Source organism: Rhinolophus sinicus, chromosome 2 (assembly GCF_057876585.1).
Source record: "Rhinolophus sinicus isolate RSI-liver-muscle chromosome 2, RSI-T2T, whole genome shotgun sequence".
NCBI classification, from domain to species: Eukaryota; Metazoa; Chordata; class Mammalia; order Chiroptera; family Rhinolophidae; genus Rhinolophus; species Rhinolophus sinicus.
This window is the reverse complement of record NC_142502.1, coordinates 128,336,592-128,360,409: the sequence shown is the minus strand read 5'-3', so window position 1 is coordinate 128,360,409 and position 23,818 is coordinate 128,336,592. Positions and strand designations below refer to the sequence as shown.

Below are 23,818 nucleotides of genomic sequence, written 5' to 3'. Positions count from 1 at the left end.
TTGGGATGGAAGAATCCAGCATGTCAGAGCTCAGAAGGCACAGAGCCCTGAGGGCCCACAGGTGAGGGCGGGTCAGGATGGCCGCAGCCCTTCCCGGCCGTAGAGACTCACCAGGCTCACACAGCTCCCGCCTTGCTCTTGGCACCCTGGGTCATGCCCTCCAGGATGGGACCACTTCAGAGCCACTCCATTCTGCCCCTATTTAGCTATCTAGCCTCTTGGATGGATATTCCAGCCACCACCCCGTTATACAAGAGAATGAAGTAAGGCCTAGACCTGGAAAAGCAACTTGAACAGCATGAAACAGAAGCAGGGTGAGAACCAGAACCCATGACTCGACACCAATCCACTGCTTTTCCAGCAGCTCCATGGTGGCCCTGGGCCCATCAGCCTAATACATGATGCAATGTGCCTACGAAGTGACAAGCCAGACTTCTGCACAGTAGTGAAAAGTGCTTTTGCTTGGCGAGCATATGTCATTTGGAAGCTGCCTTGCGATGGGTTATCCGGGCAGCTGAGGAAAAACTGGCTTGAACCGAGATGTCTCCCCAGCCTGTTGCCTTCTCCCAGTTGGGAACGTGAAACTGAACTGAACCCCTGGCTGAAAGCGATCCTGGGGCCTGGCGCTGTGCCACCTCCCTATTGGGTTCACAGCAGTACCTGCCAGGCCCACTGGGACTCTTGGCCCCTCTGCCTAATCATGCAAAGCCAGCTCTGGCCCCTTGGAGTGAGGGTATTGTCACCTGGGTCCTCGACCCCAGCAAGGGAGCCCAGGTGAGTAGGTGGGGCAGGTAGCATTCCCAGTGTAGGCAGAGTGAAGAAAGCACAAGTCTCCTTTATTGAGCATCTGCAGGGGCACCTCAGCACCGACCAGGCAGCGGGAGGAGGAGCAGGCAGGCAGGAGGTGGGCGCAGGGAGACGCCCACTCACTTCCAGTCCTTGAAGAATTGCTTGAAGATGGTACTCTCGCGGCCCTGGGGCAGAATCTCCACCTGCAGGGACAGCAGGAGAGAAGTCTTGCTCATGAGGTTGCTGGGGAAGGCCGGAGCCATGGAGGAGGGTGCTGTGTACCAGGCCTGAGTCCACATGCCCTCCAGGTCGAGGGTGCTCCTCCAGGAAAGCCAAGAGATGAGAAAGATGACAGGGACACGGGCTGAGGAAACGCTGCTTCAAGGACATAAGCGCACAGTCTGATAGATGCACCGATTAGACATGAGCTGTATCAGCTCCCCTTGGAATGACTTGTGGAGTCGCAGTGCTGGGGTGAGAAGCGGCGGTACCAGCTAGGGACAAAGGCCCAGAGGAGGTGCACGAGCTGCCTCTGCCCCACACCCTCTTTGAAAATAACATATACTTTTAAATTCTGAAGGATCGAGAGGGGCTTTCCCACAGGGTGGGCCTGGTAGGGAGGCCCGACTATTCCTGACTACACCCGAGGCTTTCTGCTCTTCTTGTCCAGCCTGAGGGCAGGAGGCCATGGGAAGGGCCCAGGAGGAGGGTTTGGGCCCCAGTGTCTCCTCACCTGAGTGTGTGGGGCGTACCGCATGCGGGAGATGAAGCCCTCCGCCACGTGGAGTGCTGCCTGCCGCTCCTTCTCGTTAGCTTTTCGCCCTGGGTCATAGGAGATTTTTAAAAAGATCAGGGACCCTCTCTAGTCCACATCCCATCTTTCTGGAAGAAACTTAAGGAAGTCCACAGAATAGCTGGCAACTTTTAAAATAAATGGGCCAGGAGGTGGTAACAATGCTGAGGAGCTCTTGGAGGTATAAAGTCAGCCCCCTGAGACTTCTCCCAATCTGGCAGCTCCAAGCCAGAGGAAAACTGCTCTTCTGCCAGCTCTAATCATCCAAACCTTCTGCTCGGACCAGGGCCCCAGGGAGAGTCACGAGAACTAGTATTCTCCTGGCCTCAGACGTTAGAGCCATGGCCCCCACCCAGGACCCCTCCTGAGTCTGCTGAGTGTAGGGTTATCAAGCCTTCTTTGTACAACTGACTAGGACAAATGGGTGTGACTTATTCCAGTCTTACTCCCAGAATGCCACGCAGCAGACATCAGCCTAATAGTTATGCCAACTAAGCATATGAAAAGGAAAACCACAGAGCCATCCATTCCCTCCCGAATGCAGTCCTGTTAACAACGCAAAATGGTCTCCAGCTTAAGGCATTTTTCCAAGACAACAATGTCATGGAGTCACTTGTGGTTAGATCCACCAAGACTTAATATCTAACCTCACTGCAGTTTCAGCCTCTCCCTACAGGAGAATTTTAAAACCAATCAGTCTGGAATTTCCTGGTCAGCATGAGTGAGATATCTGCCTGCTAAGACCCCCGGTCTTCCCCTAAGTAAACGTGACCTTGCCTAAAATAATCCACTCTTTTGACTTCCTTGTCCCATTCTCTTTCTGCCTATAGACACCTTCCATTTCGTACAGCTCCTCTGAGCACCCTTTCTCTTTACTAGATGGGATGTGGCCTGATTCATGACCTTTAAATGTAGATCTTTACTCAGGTGAATTTTTATTCCTTCACACTAACTGCAGAACCAGCTCAAACTGACCTTACCCTGTTTCTAACAAGATACAACAACTCAGAACAAAACCATGAAGTCATGCAGCCAAAGCATGCAGAGGAGAATTCTGACCTTTCATTACACCCAGAACCAAAGTTTTGTCTCAACCCCCAACAGAACCAAAAAGCTGGGACTTGACCGGAACTTGATCACCGGAACCCTTTAAGAAGCGAAAGGTCCACTATCCAGGAAGATCCGGCATTAAAGCCTTCCCACTGAAACCTGCCCAACAGCACTTCCACATACCTGCCCGTCCTTTCCTTAACCTCTTAAATTCCACCCCAAGCCCTTGCTCACGGAGACAGATTTGAGCCTTGCCTCCTGTCTCCTTGCTAGTCAGCTCTGCAACAAAACTTTTTTCTTTTCTGAAAAGCTGGTGCCATAGTTACCCCTCAGCCCACCTCACTATGGTGCTGGGTAGAGGGGATACCTGGGTTCTAATCTCTAAATTAGGGACACTCCAACCTCTGGATAAAGGCCCTTTAATTTTTTATGCTGATCAGTCATTTTAAACCACAGAATAAAAAAATCATGATCTAAAAAAACAAAAAAGGCTGGTGCCACAGTATTGGCTTCTCTGCACGAGACAGCAAGCCTTTGCTGGGTAACACCAGCCAGGCTATAAAATGCAGCTAGCTACACTGTATCTCAAATTAGTGTGCTGTATCCTTCCTGTGATTTAACCAGCTACCTGAGATACCTCTCTCCCCGCTCCCAAGTTTCCTGTTTTTTTTCTCCTCTGGTTTCTTTCCAAAATGGTTTTGTTCTTTGCTTGGGGTTAAATACGAGGTGTGATCAAACAATATGGTGAATGTTTAAATTTAAAAAAAATTTATTATGGGGCAGCCAGTTGGCTCAGTTGGTTACAGTGCACTGCTCATAACACCCAGGTCACCGGTTTGATTCCCACATGGGCCAGTGAGCTGCGCCCTCCACAACCAGATTGAAAACAATGACTTGACTTGGAGCTGATGCGTCCTGGAGAAACACACTGTTCCCAAATATTCCCCAATTAAAAAAAAAAAGTGTTACAGTAAAAGACGCATTGCCATTAATCCCCCTCTAAATACTCCCCCTCACTTCAAGCATACTTATCCCATCATTCTTGCCACTTTCTGAAGCAGTTCTGGAAGTCTGCTTTCTTGTCTTTAGTTGCGCTGTTGTGGCTGCCTTGGTGTCCTGAATCGATTCAAAACGTTTACCTTTCATGGTCATTTTGACTTTGGGGAAGAGCCAAAAGTTGCATGGTGCCAGATCTGGGTGAATAAGGTGGATGAGGACACACCGTAATGTTTTTATTTGACAGAAATTGCAGTACCAGAAGCGATGTGTGACACGGAACCTTTTCGTTGAGATAAAAAAAATATGATGAATGCTGCTGCCAAGTGCATCCAATGGAAAGGCAGGGATCTTCAATACGGCTGAGAGAAGGTATGTTTTAAAGTGTGCCATAAGTCATCCTCCATCATGACAGCACTCCGTGTCACACATTGCTTCTGGTACATGGCAATTTCTGTCAAATAAAAATATTAGTGTGTCCTATCCACCTTATTCACTGGATCTGGCACCGTGTAACTTCTGGCTCTTACCCAAAGTCAAAATGACCATGAAAGGTAAATGTTTTGAATCAATTCAGGACATCGAGGCAGCCATGACAGCACAACTAAAGATTCTCACGAAAGAGGACTTCCAGAACTGCTTCAGAAAGTGGCAAGAATGATGGGATACGTGTGTTTGAAGCGAGGGGGAGTATATTCAGGGGGATTAATGTCAGTGTGTCTTTTACTGTAAAAATTTTGTTATTTAAACATTTGCCATATTTTTTATCACACCTCGTACATTTTTGTGGGCCTCCGAGAATCACCAACGCTTGGAATTGGTTCCATGGGGAAGGCAGGAGGGCAAAGGCAGCCCCAGTAGCACCCCCCCCCAACCCCCACCTCCAACACACATAATCTTTAACTGAGAAACCTGCCAGGCAGCTTGCTGCTCCAGGCCCATCCCTGAAGCTACAGTATTATTTATTGCCTAGAAGCAGCCATCCTCAGAACACCTAACACTTCTCTAGCTTCCTGACCAGGCTGGGGCTGCAAATTTTTCTTTGCCTTGGTTGACCCCACAGATATTTCTTGAGGAAATACTATACCATCAAGATACTAGAGACAATATGGTTGCTGCTTTCAAGAAGTTTATAATCTGGTCAGGGAGGTAAGTAAGACATGCTCAAGAAAAGACAAGTCGGGAGAAGGTAATAAGCTCCCAGTATCACTCAGACACTCAGTTCTGTTTCAACACTTCAGAGTCAGACCAAAGAACAAGCTTCTGTATAACAGGGTTTATCTCTTAGAAAAATAAGCTCTACCAGTTCACTACCCACTGTATACAGTGAGATTTAATTTCTCTAAAATTTCTGTCACACCTCAAGGCAGAATGTCAGGATCAGTGGTCCCAACGACCCTGAAGGCCTAGGAGCGCTCTGTGTCAGTGTCCCCAGAATGTGGTCCCTGGACCTGCAGCAAGGCCTGGGAGCCAGTTAGCTCTGCAAATTCCTGGGCTCCAGCCCAACCTAGTGAATCAGAAAGGGGAATAGGGGGGTGGGGGGAAGGCGAGGGCAGCTACCTGTCTTCACAGGCCCTCAGCCCTTGGGTGATTCTGAGGCATGCTCAAGTTTCAGAATGTTTGCCTAGAATCTAAGGAGTGGGAACAGAGAAGAGAAAACCCTCAGTCTAGATGTCAGGTCTGGAGAATCCAGGCTCTCTCTCGGAGACTGTCTTTTGAAAGCAGCCAGGCAGGCTGAGCCCTCCAGGGTCAGAGCAGGCTGGAGCAGAGAAGCCACACGTACCCTTCCAGATGTAGATCTTGCCACAGAGCCCGTTGTCCAGCACAAAGCAGTCATCAGGTATCAGAAGCTCGAGGGCAAAGGGGCTGGAGTCGGCCACCTTGGTCAGGTTCATCTGTCCAGTGGCATCAGAGACCTGGGAGAGGGCGTGTCAAAATAACATAAATGCAGCCCCTTTAAAACGAGCCAGAACTGCCATCCCAGAGGAATTGCTTTGAACATCTTATACCTCAAACCTTTAGAATGTTAAACAGGGCAAAATAACCTTTGGACTAGGCCTAAGCAACACTGTGTCTCAAATAACTGTTTACAAAGGTAACAAGAAAGCAAATATGATGACTACCAGACCAAAAATGAAAAACATTCTTCAGAATTAGTATCACTATGTTATCCCCACCTTCCTTCTATTGATGTAATTGCTCCCTTTCCCTTTCTCATAAATTCTGGTTGCCTTTGTCTCCTAATCAGAACACTATTTGGGTTTCTGCCTGAATCAATACATCCATAAGAGCTATTCTTTTAATCTCAAATAAATGCTTATTTCCTCTCACTTTGAAGGTCTTTTTATTTTTCGGTTAATAGATGAACAGTGCTGGATCACCCTCTTCCTCCCAGCACACAGCCCGAACCTCTGCCCAAGGAGTAGGACTAGGCTGCGTCCCTGCACCACCGCCCCCAGCCACCTCCGAAGCCCCAGGAACAGAAGGCACAGGGAGAACAGCACTAACAGGCAAATCCCAGGCAGCCCCCACCCCTCCCATCACCCTCATCAGTGATTCCATTTGGAAATTAAATGGATTCCAAATTACAAATAAGTGCAAAGAATTCAAAAAGTAAAGCTCAACTTCTCCTTCTCCAAGAAGGGCGTAGAATTGAAGTGGCATTTGTCTCCTCAGGAGGGCCTGACATCTGCCCACTTCCCATCCTCTTCTCACTCCTAGCCCTACATAAACCACCCCGGTGCCCGGCCCAAACTTCCCATTGCTCTCTCCTTTTCCTTCAGCCCCTGGTGCACCAGGCTCCCACCCTCTGCCTGGTCCCAGGGCAGACCCGGAATGCCCACCTTATACAGAGCTGCGGCCTGGGCATTAGTCTGGTCAGCTGTGAGGTCTTCTTCGGGATTGCCTTCCTTCAGAGTGGGCTTGGGGCCCAGGACCTGCAGGGGTCAAGGGCAGACCAGGTTTCCAGGGATTCCTGGGCACCTGTCCCGGAACTTCCCAACCCATCACACCCAGGGCCACTGCCTCTTGTGGGGCAAACTGTCCCACACAAGGGCAACGGCAGAGGTGAGTGAGGTCTGGGTCCAAGCCACCCCACCTACCAGGCCACTGGTCCACCTGCCCACAGGGGCATGTACTTTACTCTAAATCACACCAAGCACCCTATGAGCTAGCCACAGCCCTGAGCAGTGCCCCAGATGCCCCCACCCAGTCCTCCACTGGCCACCCTCATGCCCCCCAGCTGATCACCGCTTCTCTTGGTAGCTTCCAAGCAGGGGCCACCCAGCCCAAAATCCCCCTCCACCTGGATCATCTCAGCAGGCTCCTCCCCATCTGTGACGATCTCCACCTGGGCCTTGCCCTGCCGCTCACTGTCCCGGATGGCCAAGGCCAGGTCCCGAGCCTTATTGCGCTCCAGGATGTTGGACTTTCCACCACACCAGACAAAGATGTTCTGAAAGGAAGTGGGAAGCTCGCGTAAAAGAAGGCAGGAGGAGCCACAAGGCTTCTCTGAGGATGGTAATGACATTCTGTGTTTCTCTGCCCGGCCCCCCATGTCCCTCCTGCTTTACTTTTCTCCATAGCATATATTTCGACGTCTTAATTGTGTTTATAATCTATCTCCCCTGACTAGAAAGTAAGTTTCATTAGGGCATGAGTGTTTTGTGCTGTGTTACTTTGCTTTGTTCGCTGCTATATGCCCAGTGCTAAAACAGAGACTGGCACATATTTCTGCACAACACAAATATTTTTTTTATTGACTAAATGAATGGGTGAATGCCGTCATTGAGCATCCTGCCTGCACCCCTGTGAGGCACAGCCCTCATCACCTCCCCTGAGCTGGTCTTCCTGCCTCCATTACGCTGCTTCTGGTCCTCCTTCCCAACCCTCTTGGGTTGACCTTCCTGCCCGAACTCTTCAGCACCATCAGATGTGACCCAGACTCCTCGGTCAGACTCCTCATGACCTGGGTCTCACCCTCCTTAGCAATTTGCACTCCCACGGCTCCTGTTCCCACCCTGCACCTGCTATCAACATGCACGTCTACACCCCACCTCAGGGCCTCAGCTCACCGGTCCTTTGCCTGGAATAGCATTTCCCCTCTGGGAAGGTCTAGTCAAATAGCACTTCCTGGGACAATGGCTTTGGAGCAGGCTAGAGAGCCCCTCCCTGCCCAGGGTCCCCCAGCACATGTCGCTGCTTCTCTTAGAGCCGCCATCACATCCTGCCACGGACTACAGCAAGTGACAGGCCAGGTCATCTTGTTGCCTCCCCAGGGCAAGCAATTCGTGGTCCCTGTGCTAGCTCAGAGCAGGCATCAGATTCACTGAGTGAACGGATGAGGGAATAAATTAACAAATGGTCTGGCAGGCAGCTAACTCACAACGACAATGGTCTAAGAGAAGGAGGGAGGAGGCTTCAGTGTTAGAGGCAGTGGCTAGACAGCAGAGGGCTGTTTCTATCCTTCCGAATACAGGGATGTTTCTAATGGCTGAAAAGGTCCCACTTGGAATGGAGTTCTAGCTTCTCTTGCTATTCCCTGGCCTCCTGGTTCCTGCCCTTGAAAAGACAGAGTGCTCAGTCCTGCCCTGCCATCTACCTGGCCCAGGTCCAGGATGAAGCAGTCCCCAGTGTTGAAGCTGTCCCAGCTCAGCGGCCGCTCAGTGGCACGGATGTTCTTCTTCCCCTTCACCTGGTAAAGTTTCCTGGCAGCAGCCGGGGTGGCCCCTGGGGAGGTCTTGTGAAACGCTGACTCCACTCCGCCTTCCTGCAGCCCAGATGGCCAGCCTGAGTGGGCTGGCGCGAGGCCCGGGGCCCTCCGTACCCCATCCCACTGGGAGACGGGCAGAAAGGTGGGGAGGACCCAGCCCCAAGGATGCCTGGGCCTTTCGCAGGGTGAAAGGCAGCTGGGAGGGGGGGCAGGCTCTGAGGAAAGCTGCATGGAGGGCTGACCTGGTACTTGAGGCCCCTCGGGAAGTAGCTCATGAAGAGGTCGGACTCGTTGCCCTGTACCTCTCGGTGCTGCACCGGCCTCTCCCCAAGCAGGGTGTTGAGGTGCACCGCCAGCACAGCGCAGGCGCCCTGCTCATCCCGGGAGGACTGCTGGCCTGGGGCAGTGGGAGGGGCAGGACCAGGCCTGTGAGACCCATGCTAGCCCCAGGGCCCCAGGGCCCTCCCTGGCCCCAGCCCCTCACCTATCCACAGGTGCAGGTGGGAGAGCTCTTCCGGGCCATTGTGCAGCACTAGGTAGGAGTCCCCCGAGAAGAAGACACCCTGGTTCTCCCTGGCCACCGGCACCGGCTTCAGCTTCTCCACCCGCCACACGTGCAGGCCAGGGTCTTGCACTGAGGCCAGGAATGGAGAGTTGCTGCAGGAGGGGAGAAGGTTGGCAGTGCCAGGGCCTCTGAGGAACGGCCCCAAGCAGAGAGACCTGCGCAGGACTGGGGACTGGGGTATGGGGAGGAGGGTGGCTGGAATGAAGGGCAGTCCTTGGAAATGAAGGAGGGAAGGGTGAGAGGGGTTGGGGTACACAGCCTACCTCTGGGGGATGGGTGTGTACATGCTGTTTCTGGATCTGGAAAGACAGAAGAAGCCATCATTATTACAAATGCCATGACAACCACCTTTCACATTGGTCTGGGAAGGCCCTTCCAGGAGGCCAAGTGCTTTCACATTCATCAAATACTTCATTTCCAAGCCCCCAAGAAGAGATTATCCCTGACTCCATTATGCCGGCAAAGAAACTGAAGCTCAGAAAGTCTAAGTCCAAAGTCACACAGCTATTGAGAGGGTAGGGAAAACCAGGTCTCTGGCTCCTGGGCCAGCGTCTTCCCCTTACTGTGACCTCTCACCCTCATTCTGCTTCCAGACCCCTCACTCTGGGCATTGCATGAGGCTGGAATACAGCTCTCTGAGCAATAACTGCTTGTATAAGAAAAGTCTAAAATCAATGACTTAAGTTCCCACCATAAAAAGAAAAAGAAAAAAAAAACAGAAAAGAAAAAGCAAATTAAACCCAAAATAATCAGAAGAAAAATAAAAATAAGAGTAGAGGGCCGGCCGGTGGCTCAGGCGGTTAGAGCTCCGTGCTCCTAGCTCCAAAGGCTGCCAGTTCGATTCCCACATGGGCCAGTGGGCTCTCAACCACAAGGTTGCCGGTTCAACTCCATGAGTCGTGCAAGGGATGGTGGGCTCCGCCCCCTGCAACTAAGATTGAACCAGGCACCTTGAGCTGAGCTGCCTCCTGGATGGCTCAGTTGGTTGGAGTGTGGGCTCTCAACCAGAAGGTTGCCCGTTCGACTCCCGCAAGGGATGGTGGGGTGCACCCCCTGCAACTAGCAACGGGCAACTGGACCTGGAGCTGAGCTGCGCCCTCCACAACTAAAATTGAAAGGACAACAATTTGACTTGGAAAAAAGTCCTGGAGGTACACACTGTTCCCCAATAAAGTCCTGTTCCCCTTCCCCAATAAAATCTAAAAAAAAAATAAAAATAAAAAAATAAGAGTAGAAATTAATAGAAAACAAAAATAGAGAAAATCATAGAAGCTAGTTTTTTGGGGGAAAAAAAACAAACTTGATGAATCTTTAGACAAACTGATCAGGAAAAAGACACAAATTCCCAGTACAGAAACAAGAGATGACATCACTACAGATTCTACAGATATTAAAAGGATAATGAGAATATTACAAAAACTTTATGCTGATATAGTCAACAACTTATACGACACAAGCAAATTCCATGAAAGGATACAAATTATGAAAGTTCTAATATCTATTAAAGAAATTGAACTGGAGGGCATGCACCAGCTGGGATCGCTATAGCTGGGGCGGGGCCTTCACGCTTGCGCCCTGGTGGGGCTGCGCGGTGTCCCACTGTGGCCTGCTTCTGCCAGTGTGGGCACGCGCCAGGAACATGCCACCTACTGCTACCTGTGGGTTTGGGGCAGGGGTAGCTACCGGGAGGGGGAGGTGACGCTCGTGAGGCACCGGTGGGAAGGCAGGCAGTATGTCATCAAAAACCTGAACCTCCGAAATGAGGTTAACACGTCTTACCCATTCCAAAAAATTTCCAAGTCCAGATATGGTTTACCAAAAATTTAAGGAAGACATAATACCAACTCTTCCAGAAAACAGAAGAGAACACTTCCCAATTTGTCCTATGCTGCCAGCATTACCCTGATATAACAAAACCAGATAAACATATTATAGAAAATAAAATTAGACTAATATCACTCATGAGCACAGACACAAAAAATACTAACAAACTTTTAGCATACGGAATTCAGTAATATATAAAAAGGGTAAAACATCTGACTAAATAGGGGTTTATCCCAGGAATGCAAGCTGTTTTAACATCTGAAAATCGATCAATGTAATCCACCCTATTAACTATTTTTTTTATCTCAATACATGCAGGAAAAGCAGTTAGCAAATTTCTATATCCGTTCCTGATTTTTTAAAAAAAATTTTAGCATTCTTTAACCTGATAAAAGGCATCTACCAAAAATAAAGAACAAAAAAAATAAATAAATAAATAAATAAAGAAAAAGCTTTACAGCTAACGTTAAACTTAGTACCTTCTCTAATTCTAAACTCCCTCCCTGGGGTATTTCTCCCATCCCCAGGCATCAGCTATCATTTCTGTATCCCCAGCTCCTCTCAAGTGCCAGGATGATGGACATCATCTTTTTCTGTAGGTCAGTGATATTCTGTAGGTCAATAATTTTTTTGGACAAAAATTATTCAGGGGGAAAAAATGTTAAAGGCAAGCACTTAAAAAATATATTAGCCTTTTAAAAATTCAGCAAATGCAGTAGCTACAGTTTCACTCACTCTCTTTCTTATATGTTCCTATTACTAGAGGGTTTCTTTTTTTTTTTTTTTGGTTTAAAATGCAGAACTGACACCAACAAGCACTTCAACACAATTCATGCTTTTTTTCTAAGGTGAATCCTGGCATTTTTGTAAGGTGAGCCCCAGTGGTACAGGGTAAGGGCCTGGGAATTTCAGAGTAAAGTGGCAAAATAGCACCATTAGTTGATTCTTGGGGGCTGGGGAAGCAGGAAGAGCAAAGAAAAACCTTTGGAGGATGAATGGAAGAGCAGAGCGGGTTGTGTCTGAGTAGCAAATAGGGAGAAACGGGCAGTGGTTAACGGATGTAAGATACCATGTGAATTATGACTTTTCTTTTCCATTCCTAACTTACAACACAGCCGAAGGCAGTTTTTGGAACCACACTTCCCCAAAGGGGGGAGGCATGAGGGGGAAGTTTGAGGGGAGGGAAGCTTGAACATTTCTCCTGGCCACAGAGGATCACATGCTGTACCCACATCCCTTGCAACAGGCAGCAGTAGTCTATGACTCAGGTCTGAAGTGATGAAGGGCTGCCCCGAGCCCAAGGCTGGGGAGAGCTTGGGAACAGAGATGGTGTAAACAAGAGGGCCAATTATCAGCTTTACTATTTTTTCATGCTGTGTTACCAATCTGAGAGCTCAGGCTATAACTCAAAAGCAGGAAGCCCACATGCCGGGGCTCTAAGCCCAGGGGAGCCACTGCAGATTTTTGATGACAGGGCTTTGGCTGCCTGCTCCTTCATCGCCCTAACTCTCTACCCAGGCTGCCTGTTAGAATCACCTCAGGATTTTATAAAAACATGGACGCCCAAAACCCATCCCGGAGATCTGGATTCCAGAGGTCCAGAGGGGGGGCCCTGTGTGTCAGCACTTTGAACATACGAGATCTGACAATTAAGTTCACGAACTCATCCTAGCAAAAGCACTACATACCTCACTGCTGAATATTACTATGGTCACCTTCAGAGTACTCCCCTTGGGAAACTATGCACTGAAGCCAGCACCTAGTCCACCTTCAAAGCAATTTTGGAACTCTTTTTCTGGAATGGCCATCAGAGCTGTCATCGTATTACCTTTGATGTCCTTATTGTCATCAAAATGTCTTCCTTTCAATACTTCCTTCATCTTCAGTTAAAGAAAGATGTCATTGGGGGCCAGGTCAAGTGAGTGGGGGGAGGGGGGTGCTCCAATACAGTTATTTGTTTACTGGCTAAAAACTCCCTCACAGACAGTGCCGTGTGAGCTGGTGCATTGTCGTGATGCAAGAGCCATGATTGTTCGTGAAAAGTTCAGGTCGTCTAACTTTTTCACGCAGCCTTTTCAGCACTTCCAATTAGTAAACTTGGTTAACTGTTTGTCCAGTTGGTACAAATTCATAATGAATAATTCTCTGATATCAAAAAAGGTTAGCAACATCATTGCAATAAGTTCGTGAACGTGTCAGACCTCGTATGTTCCAGGTGATTTGATGCTGCCAGTTAACTGTCCAGAACAGGGTCTCACACTTACCTGCACATTAGAATCATTTGAGGGCAGGGGGGTTGTAAAAAAATCCCAATGCCCAGGTCACATAACAGACCAGTTAAAATCAGACTCTCTGGGGCGGAGCCTGATATCAAGTGTTTGAGAAGTTCCAGGTGACGCTACTGCTGGGTCAGGGCTGACATTCCTGCTGCCCCATCAGATCCCTGCCCCTCAGCCTTCTGCTCCAGGCTCTCACAGGCAAGGGTCTGCATGACATCTGGCCTTTCATTCCCTCCTGTCCCTCCCAGCCCCTCTGCCCAAGCCCACAGCTCCCTGAGCCTCCTCAGTGGGCACCTCCACCCTCACCTCCATCCAAGTCCTTCTACCCTTCCAGGCCCATATCAAGTTCCAGCTGGCCAAGTAGCCCTCCAGGGCATTCCTTGGCCTCAGCCTTCTCTGGGAGTTCTCCCAGCCCTCTCATCTGGGAGCATACACTTCAATCCCTGCTTGCAGGCTACCTTATAGCAGCACCTGACAGCTTCATGTCTTAGCCAGAAGGGATATGTCTGATATTCTTGCCTTCCTCAAGTAGCCTGACAGGGTTCATTCAGTTCCATTCAAGGTCCACGATGGGAGCTTGGCACTGGGCAGAATGGGGTGAGGAGCATAGAAATGAAGACCGAAACAAGCCCATGAAGTAGGGAGCCATCATAACCAGTGGGACCACAGATAAACATCCCCTGGGTGGGGGATGTCACAGAATCATAGATATCAGCGTTAGAAGGAATCTTAATGATTACCTAATCCTACTCCACATCTGCCTCTCAACACACACCCATACACACAAAGCGCAGAAATCCCTTCTGTAGCTTCCCTCTCCATCTCTTCTTGAACACTTCTAGTGATGGGGAACTCACCTACCCTCCATGCAGCCTCTTCTATACCTCTTACGTCACAGCCTTTTATTTTTCCCACTCGGCTATAGTTCAGTGAGTTCTGGGCCTGCCATCTTCCCTACTAGATTATAAGGGCCTTTGGGACAGGGACTGTACTTTGCCTTTCTGGATCTAGCTGGAAATTCACACTATGCCTGGCACCCTGCAGGTGCTCAGAGAATGCATTTGATTAATTGGACTTACTGGGCTCCAATTATTAGACCAGATGGAGCCTGAGAGCACAGAATTTCAACAAGCTTGGACAGGCTAGAGTAGCCCCCAACAAAGAAAGCAGAGGCTAAGGATCCAGTCAGATGGTCATGGGGCTGTGGGTGGGGGAGGATTCCTGCCCAGGAGCCTGCCTTTGAGGACATTCTGGGGACCCGGGTGTAGTCTTGCTGATATGCATGCCTTTAAGGCAATGCTTGACGGCTGTCCTCAGGTGGCACCTTTGCTCTCCTTAGACTAAGTCCATTGATTCCTAACAGATCCCTTCACCTCACAGTTCCTGTTAGTCCCTAGTTGTGACTCTTCTCCCCCAAAAGGGATGGAGAGGTGAATGTCAACCAAAAAAAAGGACAACAGGGGCAGACAGGTGGCTCAGCTGGTTAGAGCGCAAGCTCTGGGCAACGCGGCTGCCGGTTCGATTCCCACATGGGCCAGCGAGCTGCACCCTCCACAACTAGAATGAAATCAATGAGTTGTAGCTCAGCTCCCCGGTGGCCAGATGGCTCACTTAATTGGAGTGCAGGCTCTCAGCCACAGGGTTGCCAATTTGACGCAACTAACAACAGCAACTGGACCTGGAGCTGAGCTGCGCCCTCCACAACTAAGATTGAAAGGACAACAACTTGACTTGGAAAAGTCCCGGAAGTACACACTGTTCCCCAATAAAGTCCTGTTTCCCTTCCCCAACAAAATCTTTAAAAAAAAAAAAAAAGGACACCAAAGGACACCAGATGCTCCCAGTCTGGAACGGGCATTCTCGAGAGCTGATCTCCAGACGCCTCATTTGGCAACTTGTGGGCCAGTGCTCTTTCCCCTGACACCAAGTAGGACCCCTACCCTTGCCGGGCTCCACCTTCACCTCCCTTCCCCATCCCACCCCAGGAAGGCTGCTGGACCCTCAGCAGGGGTCTTGTTGAATATGCAAAATAATGGACTGGAATTCAAATGCTAGGCCTGCTCCAGGCCCTCCCCCAATCACTCCAGCCCACCTATCTAGTCACACCATCATCCTATCTTAGGGACAGGTATCCTCAAATCTGAATGCACTTCCGTGTGGAGAGAAGACCTACAGGAGTCCAGTTACTCGAAATGGTGGCCCCTGTCAGGTCAAGCCCCAACCCAGGAGTTTCTCACCAATATGATCACAACCCACAGTCCTTCAGAGCAGCTGAGAGGCTCCGTCAGATAAGGTACCTGGAGCCTGGCGGGGAGCTGCCAGGACAGTAGGCTGCCAGACCTGGTCCTGGACAAAGCAGCTTCCAGAAATGTGAGTCTTTTTCAGGACTTGGCAGCCAGCCCTCACCTGCCCACCACAGAGGATCCTGGCCAGCCAGCACCCAGCCCACTCTCACCCTTCCGCAGCTGTGCTTCCACTTCTGCTTTCTAGCCTCTGCTTCCTTGACCTGCCTGCCCCACCCCAGCCTCTCACTTCCCTCTGACTCCTCCCAAGCCGCCCCACCCACCTGCCCCACCCCAGCTCCATCCCCAGCCCTTGCTGAGGCCAGGCTGGCTATTGGGAGGCACCCACAGGGAGGCTAGAGGTCCACCCCAGCCCCAGGCCTCCCCAGTGGCCTCAGCTAACTGCTGGTCTCTCCCACAGAGTCAGCATCTCTGAGTCTATGGCCTGCAAGCAGAGCCACACACACGACAGGAAAGCCACCACGGGCCCTGTTCACTCACCAGCCTCAGGCAGCTCATCTGCCCACCCCAGGCTCCACTACGTTAGTCACTTTTCCTGGGTGGGGTCACTGCCTCAGCAGTGACTTTTTCTTCCTCCAGACTTGTCTTTTTCCTTGCTCTGACCATTCGTTTGATTTTTTTTTTTTTTTTTTTTTTTTAGAGCTCAGTTCTGAGCAAGTGGCTGAGGCCGGGAAACATTCTTTACTGATTCTGTAGTGTCCTGAATGCCGGAGGCCTTTCAAGTCGACCTTGGGTCAACTTTACATTCATTCACCACACCTTTACTATCTGTCACACAATCGTGGCTGTTGCACTAGGCCCTTTGAGGGACAGCAATAAGTGTAGTTCTGGATCGAACCAGGGGCAACCGTCTTGCCTACATCACATCTTAGGACCCTAGAGCTAGTCTGGTCTAACCGGCTTGCTCGCTTTCCAGAGGAGGAAACTGAGACCCTAAGCGCACAAGTGACTAGTCCACCATCACACAGGGAGCAGGAGGCAGAGCAAAGGAAGCTTCCATTCCCTTCTGAATCCATGTGGAAGAATGAAGTGGATGGAGCCCGTGTGTGCTCGCTCCAGGAGAAAGAGAGCACCCCGTTCACAGTCACACATACACACACGATTCCTCGGCCAGGACGGACACACCTGTCCTGGACACAAGCCTGCCCTTGCCCTGGGCAGGGCAGCAGGGACCCCACCCAGGGGGCATCCGTGTGGGCAATGGAACTGAATCAATCCATGTTGTAAAATTCCCAGAGCAAGACGGGAAGTTAAATATTCTCTTCAAAACAACCTCCAATTCTAGCTGGCATCTGTCTCCATGGCCAAACGCTGGCCTAAAAAATTGGGTAATCTGGGTCGGAATCCTAGCAGGGCCTTGTCCCCACCAGAACCAGAGTTTGGGCAGAGGCTGAGTAGAGTGGGCAGGGTTGGATAGTTTGGCTACTTACTGGCTGCGCTTCCTCTGACAAGTGACTTAACTTCCTGGAGCCTCCCTGTACCCTATCTGTAAAATGAGCATAAAGATAAATGTGAAGATCAAATGACATCATATAATTAATGAGCAAATAACAGATGCTTAATAAACCTAGACTTCTTTTTCCTAGACTTAATAAACCTGGAGAACTTATTAGGAAGACCCCAGTACATAGGCTCAGCATCTCCTCCAGCTCTTGGGGTAGCGCAGGAATCGCCCCCCCCTTACTACACCCCACGCCCACCCAGGGGGTTCCACGACACTGGTCTGCACCGGTGCAGAAACTGGGGGAGGTCTTAGGTTCCGGCCTCTGTGCGCCCACCCGTGGCACAAGGATGAATACGAATGCTTGTTTTCCACACTTAAGCCTCACCTACCTAGCTAAAGTTGGCCTGTCACCACAGGAAAAGGTTTGCAAATTAACAGCGAAACAAAGAGCAGGTCACTCAGCCCGGGAGTCTCAGTGCCTAGTAACTCTTAACAATGCACCCGCTAATGACATTATCTGGTAACAAGATTTTAAAATTTGTTTTTACCAGACTCACATTTTTCCTCCCGGTACGGTCACCCCCAGCAGGAATGCTCAGAGTTTGGTACAAACGGAGTACAAGAAAGCTTTCTCAGCACGGGCCCGCCCTCTCCTGCCCCTCCTTACTGGAAGCCGCAGACGTGATTCAACACGCGGGGGCGCCCCAAAGAGAGGGGGGAGCGGGGCGCCCGGAGGAGGCGGCCCGAAAGCAGCCTAGCCTCTACGACCCCCACAGGGCGAGCCTAAGCCCCGGCGGTCAGACCCCAAGGCGCTACTTGTCTTCCAGAGCCTGGCCGCGTTGCTGAGACCGCCTTCTCCGCTGCCCCTCGACGTGAGCAACTAGATGCGGCCCGAGTGAGTCAGAGGGAGGGGTTGGCCGGCCTGAACCACCTGGGGCGCCCCTGAAAACAGGCCAGCCATTGCTGCACCGGAAGCCAAGCTTTCTGGAGGTGAGTATGACAGCACTTGGCTTCTAAATGGGGAGAGTCATGAGCAGCAGGCAAACCCCACAAGATGTCAAGTGACAAAAGGCATCAGAATCAGGGCGTAGCCCTTGGCTCCCTGACACAGTTGTAAGAGGGCTTTTTCCTTTCTTGGGAAGCAGCTTCAAAATTTCCAACCAGCTTGACTTTTTTCCACCTAGGGTAAGGGAAGCAATTCAAAGCCTGGTTCAGCCCTTTGCCATCTGTGCAAAGCTGGGCAACCTGAGGAATGCTTAGAGACCACCTTCCCTCCCCTCGTCCTTCCTCCCCTGACCTACTGCTCACCTGCTGTATATTCCTCCTATGAGATGGCAGTGAGCCCTCACTCTCTCCTGAGTGCTCCCTCGGTGCTCTAGGCGGGGCGGCCACTAAACTCTCTGGTTCTACAGCCTCCAGGAGAAAACTTTTCAGCCACAGCCACTAGCAAAGCAAAGGTGGAACTGTATCCATGGGCAACCTCCTTAGTCAGCCCTGGCCTGCTTCCAGACAGCTACCAAGGCCTTGCTAGGCATAGTCCTTCCAGAGCATTCCCATTTTCTGCATTTTTACGTAAAATTTACAGTGAAATGCACAAATTGTAAGTGTACAATGGACAAATTTTGACATAGGCAAACATCCAATGTAACTCACATCCCTACCAAGGTATAAAACACTTCCACTACAGCCACCCCCAGAATGTTCCCTGACCACCACTTTTTCTTGTCTGCAACATGTACCTCTTCACAGGGACCATGTCAGTTTGTCCTTGTGACCCTAGCACCCAGTAGAGCACTCAGCAGGTAAAAGACACTCCAAAAAATTACACTGATGTTTTAACAGATTAGAGAGCAAAATCTCCACATTGTAGTACTGCTCTGTCGCCTTGGGAAAGTTGCTTAAACAGGTTCCTTGCCTGTGAAGTGAGGAACAATATCCCAGCTCTCCTACCTTGGGGTACTGTGGGGATCCGGTGAGACAACTTATGTATGGTAGGCTCTTGGGAAAAAGGCCCGGACACATGCAGGGTGCTGTGACAGTTATTATTAATATTAATAAACTCCTAGGACAAACATCTGGCTGAAAGAAACTGGGAAAGGAAGACATCAGACACTGATTTCCGGTCTTGGCTGCTTGGTTTCTAGCCAAGGTCTGAGGATGCACAAGACAGCCAGCTTTCTGCTTCTGTGTCCGTGGACCCAGGCTATGAACCAATTTCCAGGGCTAAGAATTTCCTGAAGTTGCAAACGATTCTCCCTAAGTGAGTTCTCCCTACCTGGCTTCTAACTACCCTGCCACATGGCCCTCTCTGAGCCTCAGTTTCCCAGTAGAATGCAGGCACTAGAAAAGTGAAAGTCCCCTACAAAAGAGTGAGTCCCCTTCTGGCACCTGGCTCCTCTGGCTCCAGTCTAGAGGTGCAGCTCAGGCCCAGCTGTTGCATTTCCTCAGCATATGGGACTGACCAGGATCTGTCTCAATACTCGATACCTAAAAATTGCAACGTTAAAATTCTCCAAAATATTCCTTTGAAAGCACTGACTCATGATGCTTCTAGCCTTTAAATTTGATCTGCAATGAAGTTTTCTAGATCATTTCAACCCGTTCTGAGGAATGGCCAGGGGTCTGGATGGCAATATTTTTTGCATAAAGTTCAAGATTTGAAAGTTTTCTGTTTGTTGTTTTGTTTTTTAAATCACTGCTGGGTGCTCAGGGGCATCCTAGACAGTGACACCCTGGAATTCCTTGGTAACCTCTTGGAAAAGTGGGACTGTCCAGTACAGTATGAATGAGCATGAGCCAGCCAGAAGGAGCATTGTGATGGTGGGGATGGGCACTGAGTGATTAGCTGGTCCCCAGGGAGGACACAAGAGGACAGGTTTACTCCTCAAGGCCAGAGTCACACTGGATCCTCCTCACCACTGTAAGGTCGTGATAAGATCTATCACTGTTGAGTCCTCACACTGTCCTTTATGTGATTTTCTCTCATTTACCTTCTAAAGTAGATCATCTTATTATCCTCATTATACAAATGATGATGAAATGGAGGCAAATTTAGGTCAAAATAATTTACCAGAGAATAGGTTGGAAGCCAGGTGGTGGGACCCCACAACACCTCCCCCCACCAACACTCAGTGCCTACAGCTTCCTGAGGTGAAGCTGGGCTGAGATGGGCCCCCTCCTCCCTGCCAGGCCCTGCTCTCCCTCCTCCCCTTCCAAGGCCCACCCTACTCTCATCATTGAATGCTAATTCCAGCTGTGAGTCCTTTCACATTTACCTCTGCTCACCCTTTAGATATCTTGGTTATTATTATTATTATTTGAGTTTTATTTCAAAATATAGACTCACAAAAAGTTGCAAAAATAGTACAGAATAGTGATACATGCTACAACCTGGACGAATTTTTAAACATCACGCTACATGAAAGAATCCAGTCACTAAAGAGCACATGTTATGTGATTTCATTTATATGAAATATCCAGAATAGGCAAATCTATAGGAATAGAAAGTAGATTAGTAGTTGCCTAGGGCTAGAGGGGTTGGGGGCATTTTAGGGAGTGACTGCTAATGGATACAGATTTCCTTTGGGGGTGATGAAAATGTTTTAAAATTAGATTGTGGTCATGGTTGCACAAACTCTGTGAATATACTAAAAACACTGAATTGTACACTCAGTAAAGCTGTCAAAAAACAACAAGTGTTGGGGCGGCTGGATGGTTCAGTTGGTTAGAGCGCGAGCTCTGAACAACAGGGCTGCCGATTCGATTCCCCATGGGCCAATGAGCTGCGCCTTCCACAACTAGAATGAAGACAAGTTGCTGCTTACCTTCCAGAGGGGCGGCCGGATGGTTCAGTTGGTTAGAGTGTGAGCTCTTAACAACAAGTTTGCCTGTTCAATTCCCGCATGGGATGGTGGGCTGCGCCCCCTGCAAATAAAGATTGAAAACGACGACTGGACTTGGAGCTGAGCTGTGCTCTCCCAACTAGATTGAAGGTCAATGACTTGGAGGTTGGAGCTGATGGGCCCTGGAGAAACACACTGTTCCCCAAAAAAATTTATTTAAAAAAAAACAGGTGTTGGTAAGGGTGTGGAGAAAAGGGAACTCTTATGCACTGTTGATGGGAATACAAATTGGTGCAGCCACTATGGAAAAATTTTTGGAGGTTCCTCAAAAAATTAGAAATAGAACTACCTTATGACCTAGCAATCCCATTTCTGGGAATTTATCCAAAGAAATCAAAAACACTAATTCAGAAAGATATATGCAGCCCTACGTTCACTGCAGCATTATTCACAATAGCAAAGATATGGAAGCAACCAAAATGCCTATCAATAGACGATAAAGATGTGGTATATATACATATACAATGGAATATTACTCTGCCATAAAAAAGAATGAAATCTTACCATTTGTGACAACATGGATGGACCTAGAGGGTATTATGCTAAGTGAAATAAGTCAGAATGAGAAAGACAACTACCATACGATCTCACTTATATGTGGAATCTTAAGAACAAAACAAAGATTCATAGGTACAGAGAACAAACTGATGGCTACCAGATAGGAGGAGGGTTGGGTGAAACAGGTGAAGCGATTAAGTACAAATTGGTAGTTATAAAATTGTCATGGGGATGTAAAGTACAGTATGGGGAATATAATCAATAATATTGTAAAAACTATGTATGGTGTCAGGTGGGCACTAGACTATCGGGGATCACTTCATAAATTATGTAATGTCTAACCACTATGCTATACACCTGAAACTAATATAATATTGAATGTCAACTATAATTGAAAAAAGATTCATGGGATGTAAAGTACAGCATAGGGAATATATTCAATAATATTGTAATAACTATGTACAGTGTCAGACTGGTAATAGACTTATTGGATGATCATTTTGTGAGATATATAAATGTCTAAATCACTATGTTGTTTTGTACACCTGAAACTAATATAATATTGTATGTCAACAGTAATTGAAAAATCAATTTTTGAACATTAAAAATAAAAACAAAAGGGCTTTGTAACCTTTAAGTGTCCATCCTTGACCCATTTGCACCCAACTTAAAAAAAAAAAATAGTATAGAGCGGTCCTATGCCTCTATTACCCAGCTTCTCCTAATGGGGACATCTTACATAACTATAGTAAGTGTACCTTCCCCTTTAAAGTGGGGCTCCTGAAGGCCCAGCTTTCTCCAGTGCTTCAGGTTCAGATCCTGGCAATGATAACACCTCACCCATGCCCTGCCCTGCGCTTTAGCTTACAAAATACCCCCACCCCACACATAAGGCCCATTTGACCCTCAAAGCAAATCCGTGGGCTAGGGTCACCCCATTTCTTTGTTTTCTTGCTCATAAGATACTTCCTCCCACCATGGGCTCCCTCTGCAGAGTTGCCAAATTCAGCAAATAAAAATTTTATCTGTCAACTTTGTAAGGTAGTCAGCTCTAATGTGCCAGCCAGCCCTGGAACACATTTGTTCATCATTTTGAGAGAGCATTGATCACAGACTCTTAAGAACTGAAAGGGCTCTGGACCCTCTCCTAGCCCAGCCTTGCCCACCAGGCCTAGGCTGGGCCTCCCAGGCCTAGGCCTCATTCCAGCGTTTTTCTCCCGCCTTTCCACTCCGCGCTGGCTCTGCCCCTCTTGTGCCTTAATTTGCCCATCTGGAGGCTGGTCCTGCATGCACCTGCAGATACATCGAGGGGCGGTGGACCAGCGGGAAGGGAGCGTGGCTGGAGTTGGGAACTCCGCCAAAGGCCTCTTTCCAGATCCAGGGCATACAGGAAAACAAGGAGTAGGATGGCTCCACTCCTGGCTGGGCTCTGGCGGGACATCCACTCAGGCCCTAACTACAAATCCCAGCAGGAATGGGCCGCGGGGCGTGGCAAAGGAGCTGCGATCTACGATCCCTACGCCAAGCCTCGGTCCAATGGGCCATCGCGTGCGAGGTCAGGAGGACAGTAACGCCACAGCGGACCTCGAGACACACTCACTGACACACAGAGACACACACGCGCCGGGCGTGCCGGCCCCACACCCCATGAACTACAAATCCCAGCCTGCAGTGGGCTGCGGGGCGGGGCCTCGAGGAGGGGAACGTTCGCTACTGGAAGAGAGCGTTCTGCCGGGTGGGATCCCCGTTGCCCGGTGGGCTCTCCGCCATTGGAGGTGGGAGTCTTCTGTCCCCCACCGTCCCGGTTCCCTGCTCCGCCCTCCCAATAAGGCTGGGACTTAAGGGGAAGGGTGTGCTAGGTGGGGGCTTGGACCCGTCATCTGGGAGGGACACAGGGCGCCTCCCAGACGTCTCCTCCGTCGCCTGAAGCGAACTCCCTTTTCCTGGAGGGCGGAGCAGCCCCAACCTAGAGGCAGGACTAAGCCTGTTAGGGTCCCTTGATGGCCTTCAGGTCTGGAGAAGCCCAGGGAAGGCTTGGGTGCTCCCTATCCTGGGATGTAGGTCCGGATGTTCTGGCAGCTGTGTTTGGCCGCTCTCAGCGCCCTGCGCCCCAGGCATCAGCTTTACGTGGCAATGCCAGGTAAGGCTGAGGGGCTGCTAAGAAGTTTATAACCAGGGCACTTTCATTCATTGTGCTCTCTCTCAAAGTGTTCTCTGCTCACACCGCAGGGTGAAGCGCCAGACCTGTTGTCCTAGCTTCCCACGTTACCCAGGGATCCTCTGCGGCGCTGCAGAAGGGACTTACCCAAACCCTTTAGTGCCAGTCAGGAACTCGGGTCCAGCCTGCTCCGTGGGATGAGCTGTGCTGAGGACCCACTTCATTCACCCTCTGGGGCCTGGGCAGTCTCTCTCCAGAAGCCTCTTCTCAGCTGATTTCTGGCTCTCAAGTGGGGATTCAGGTTACACCTGTATCGGGAGCAGTGACACCACAGTGGCCAACAATACATTGGACTTTGTGTCTCCAACCCCATTTTTAGCTTTTACACTTTCGGTCTTGTTATATACTGCTGTGTCCTTAACCATCAAGTTTGACAGGAAAAGACGTACTTTGTGAAGGTATAGCCAGGTCCCTGTCATGTCAGATTTTATTCTTCTCTAGTTAGG

At 49.6% G+C, this 23,818-nt stretch overlaps 1 protein-coding gene across 11 annotated transcripts; it reads right to left on the bottom strand.

Moving 5' to 3' along the window:
• Nucleotides 1–815: 815 nt before the first annotated feature.
• CAPG (capping actin protein, gelsolin like) lies at nucleotides 816–23,611 on the bottom strand. 11 transcript variants are annotated; one of them, XM_074332267.2, is made up of 12 exons: nucleotides 23,460–23,611; nucleotides 20,579–20,678; nucleotides 16,741–16,796; nucleotides 9,168–9,203; nucleotides 8,824–8,996; nucleotides 8,582–8,736; nucleotides 8,229–8,396; nucleotides 6,933–7,082; nucleotides 6,472–6,564; nucleotides 5,412–5,544; nucleotides 1,523–1,611; nucleotides 816–992 (listed from the first exon to the last, which is right to left on the bottom strand). In XM_074332267.2, the coding sequence occupies exons 4-12, from the start codon at nucleotides 9,188–9,190 to the stop codon at nucleotides 927–929; spliced, it is 1,050 nt and encodes a 349-aa protein (XP_074188368.1). In that variant the 5' UTR covers nucleotides 9,191–9,203; nucleotides 16,741–16,796; nucleotides 20,579–20,678; nucleotides 23,460–23,611; the 3' UTR covers nucleotides 816–926. The 11 variants fall into 11 exon arrangements, with proteins under 11 accessions (XP_074188368.1, XP_088652194.1, XP_019570119.1 ...); XM_088796068.1 differs by lacking the exon at nucleotides 16,741–16,796; XM_019714560.3 differs by lacking the exons at nucleotides 20,579–20,678; nucleotides 23,460–23,611 and adding an exon at nucleotides 18,063–18,188.
• Between the last annotated feature and the right edge of the window lie 207 nt (nucleotides 23,612–23,818).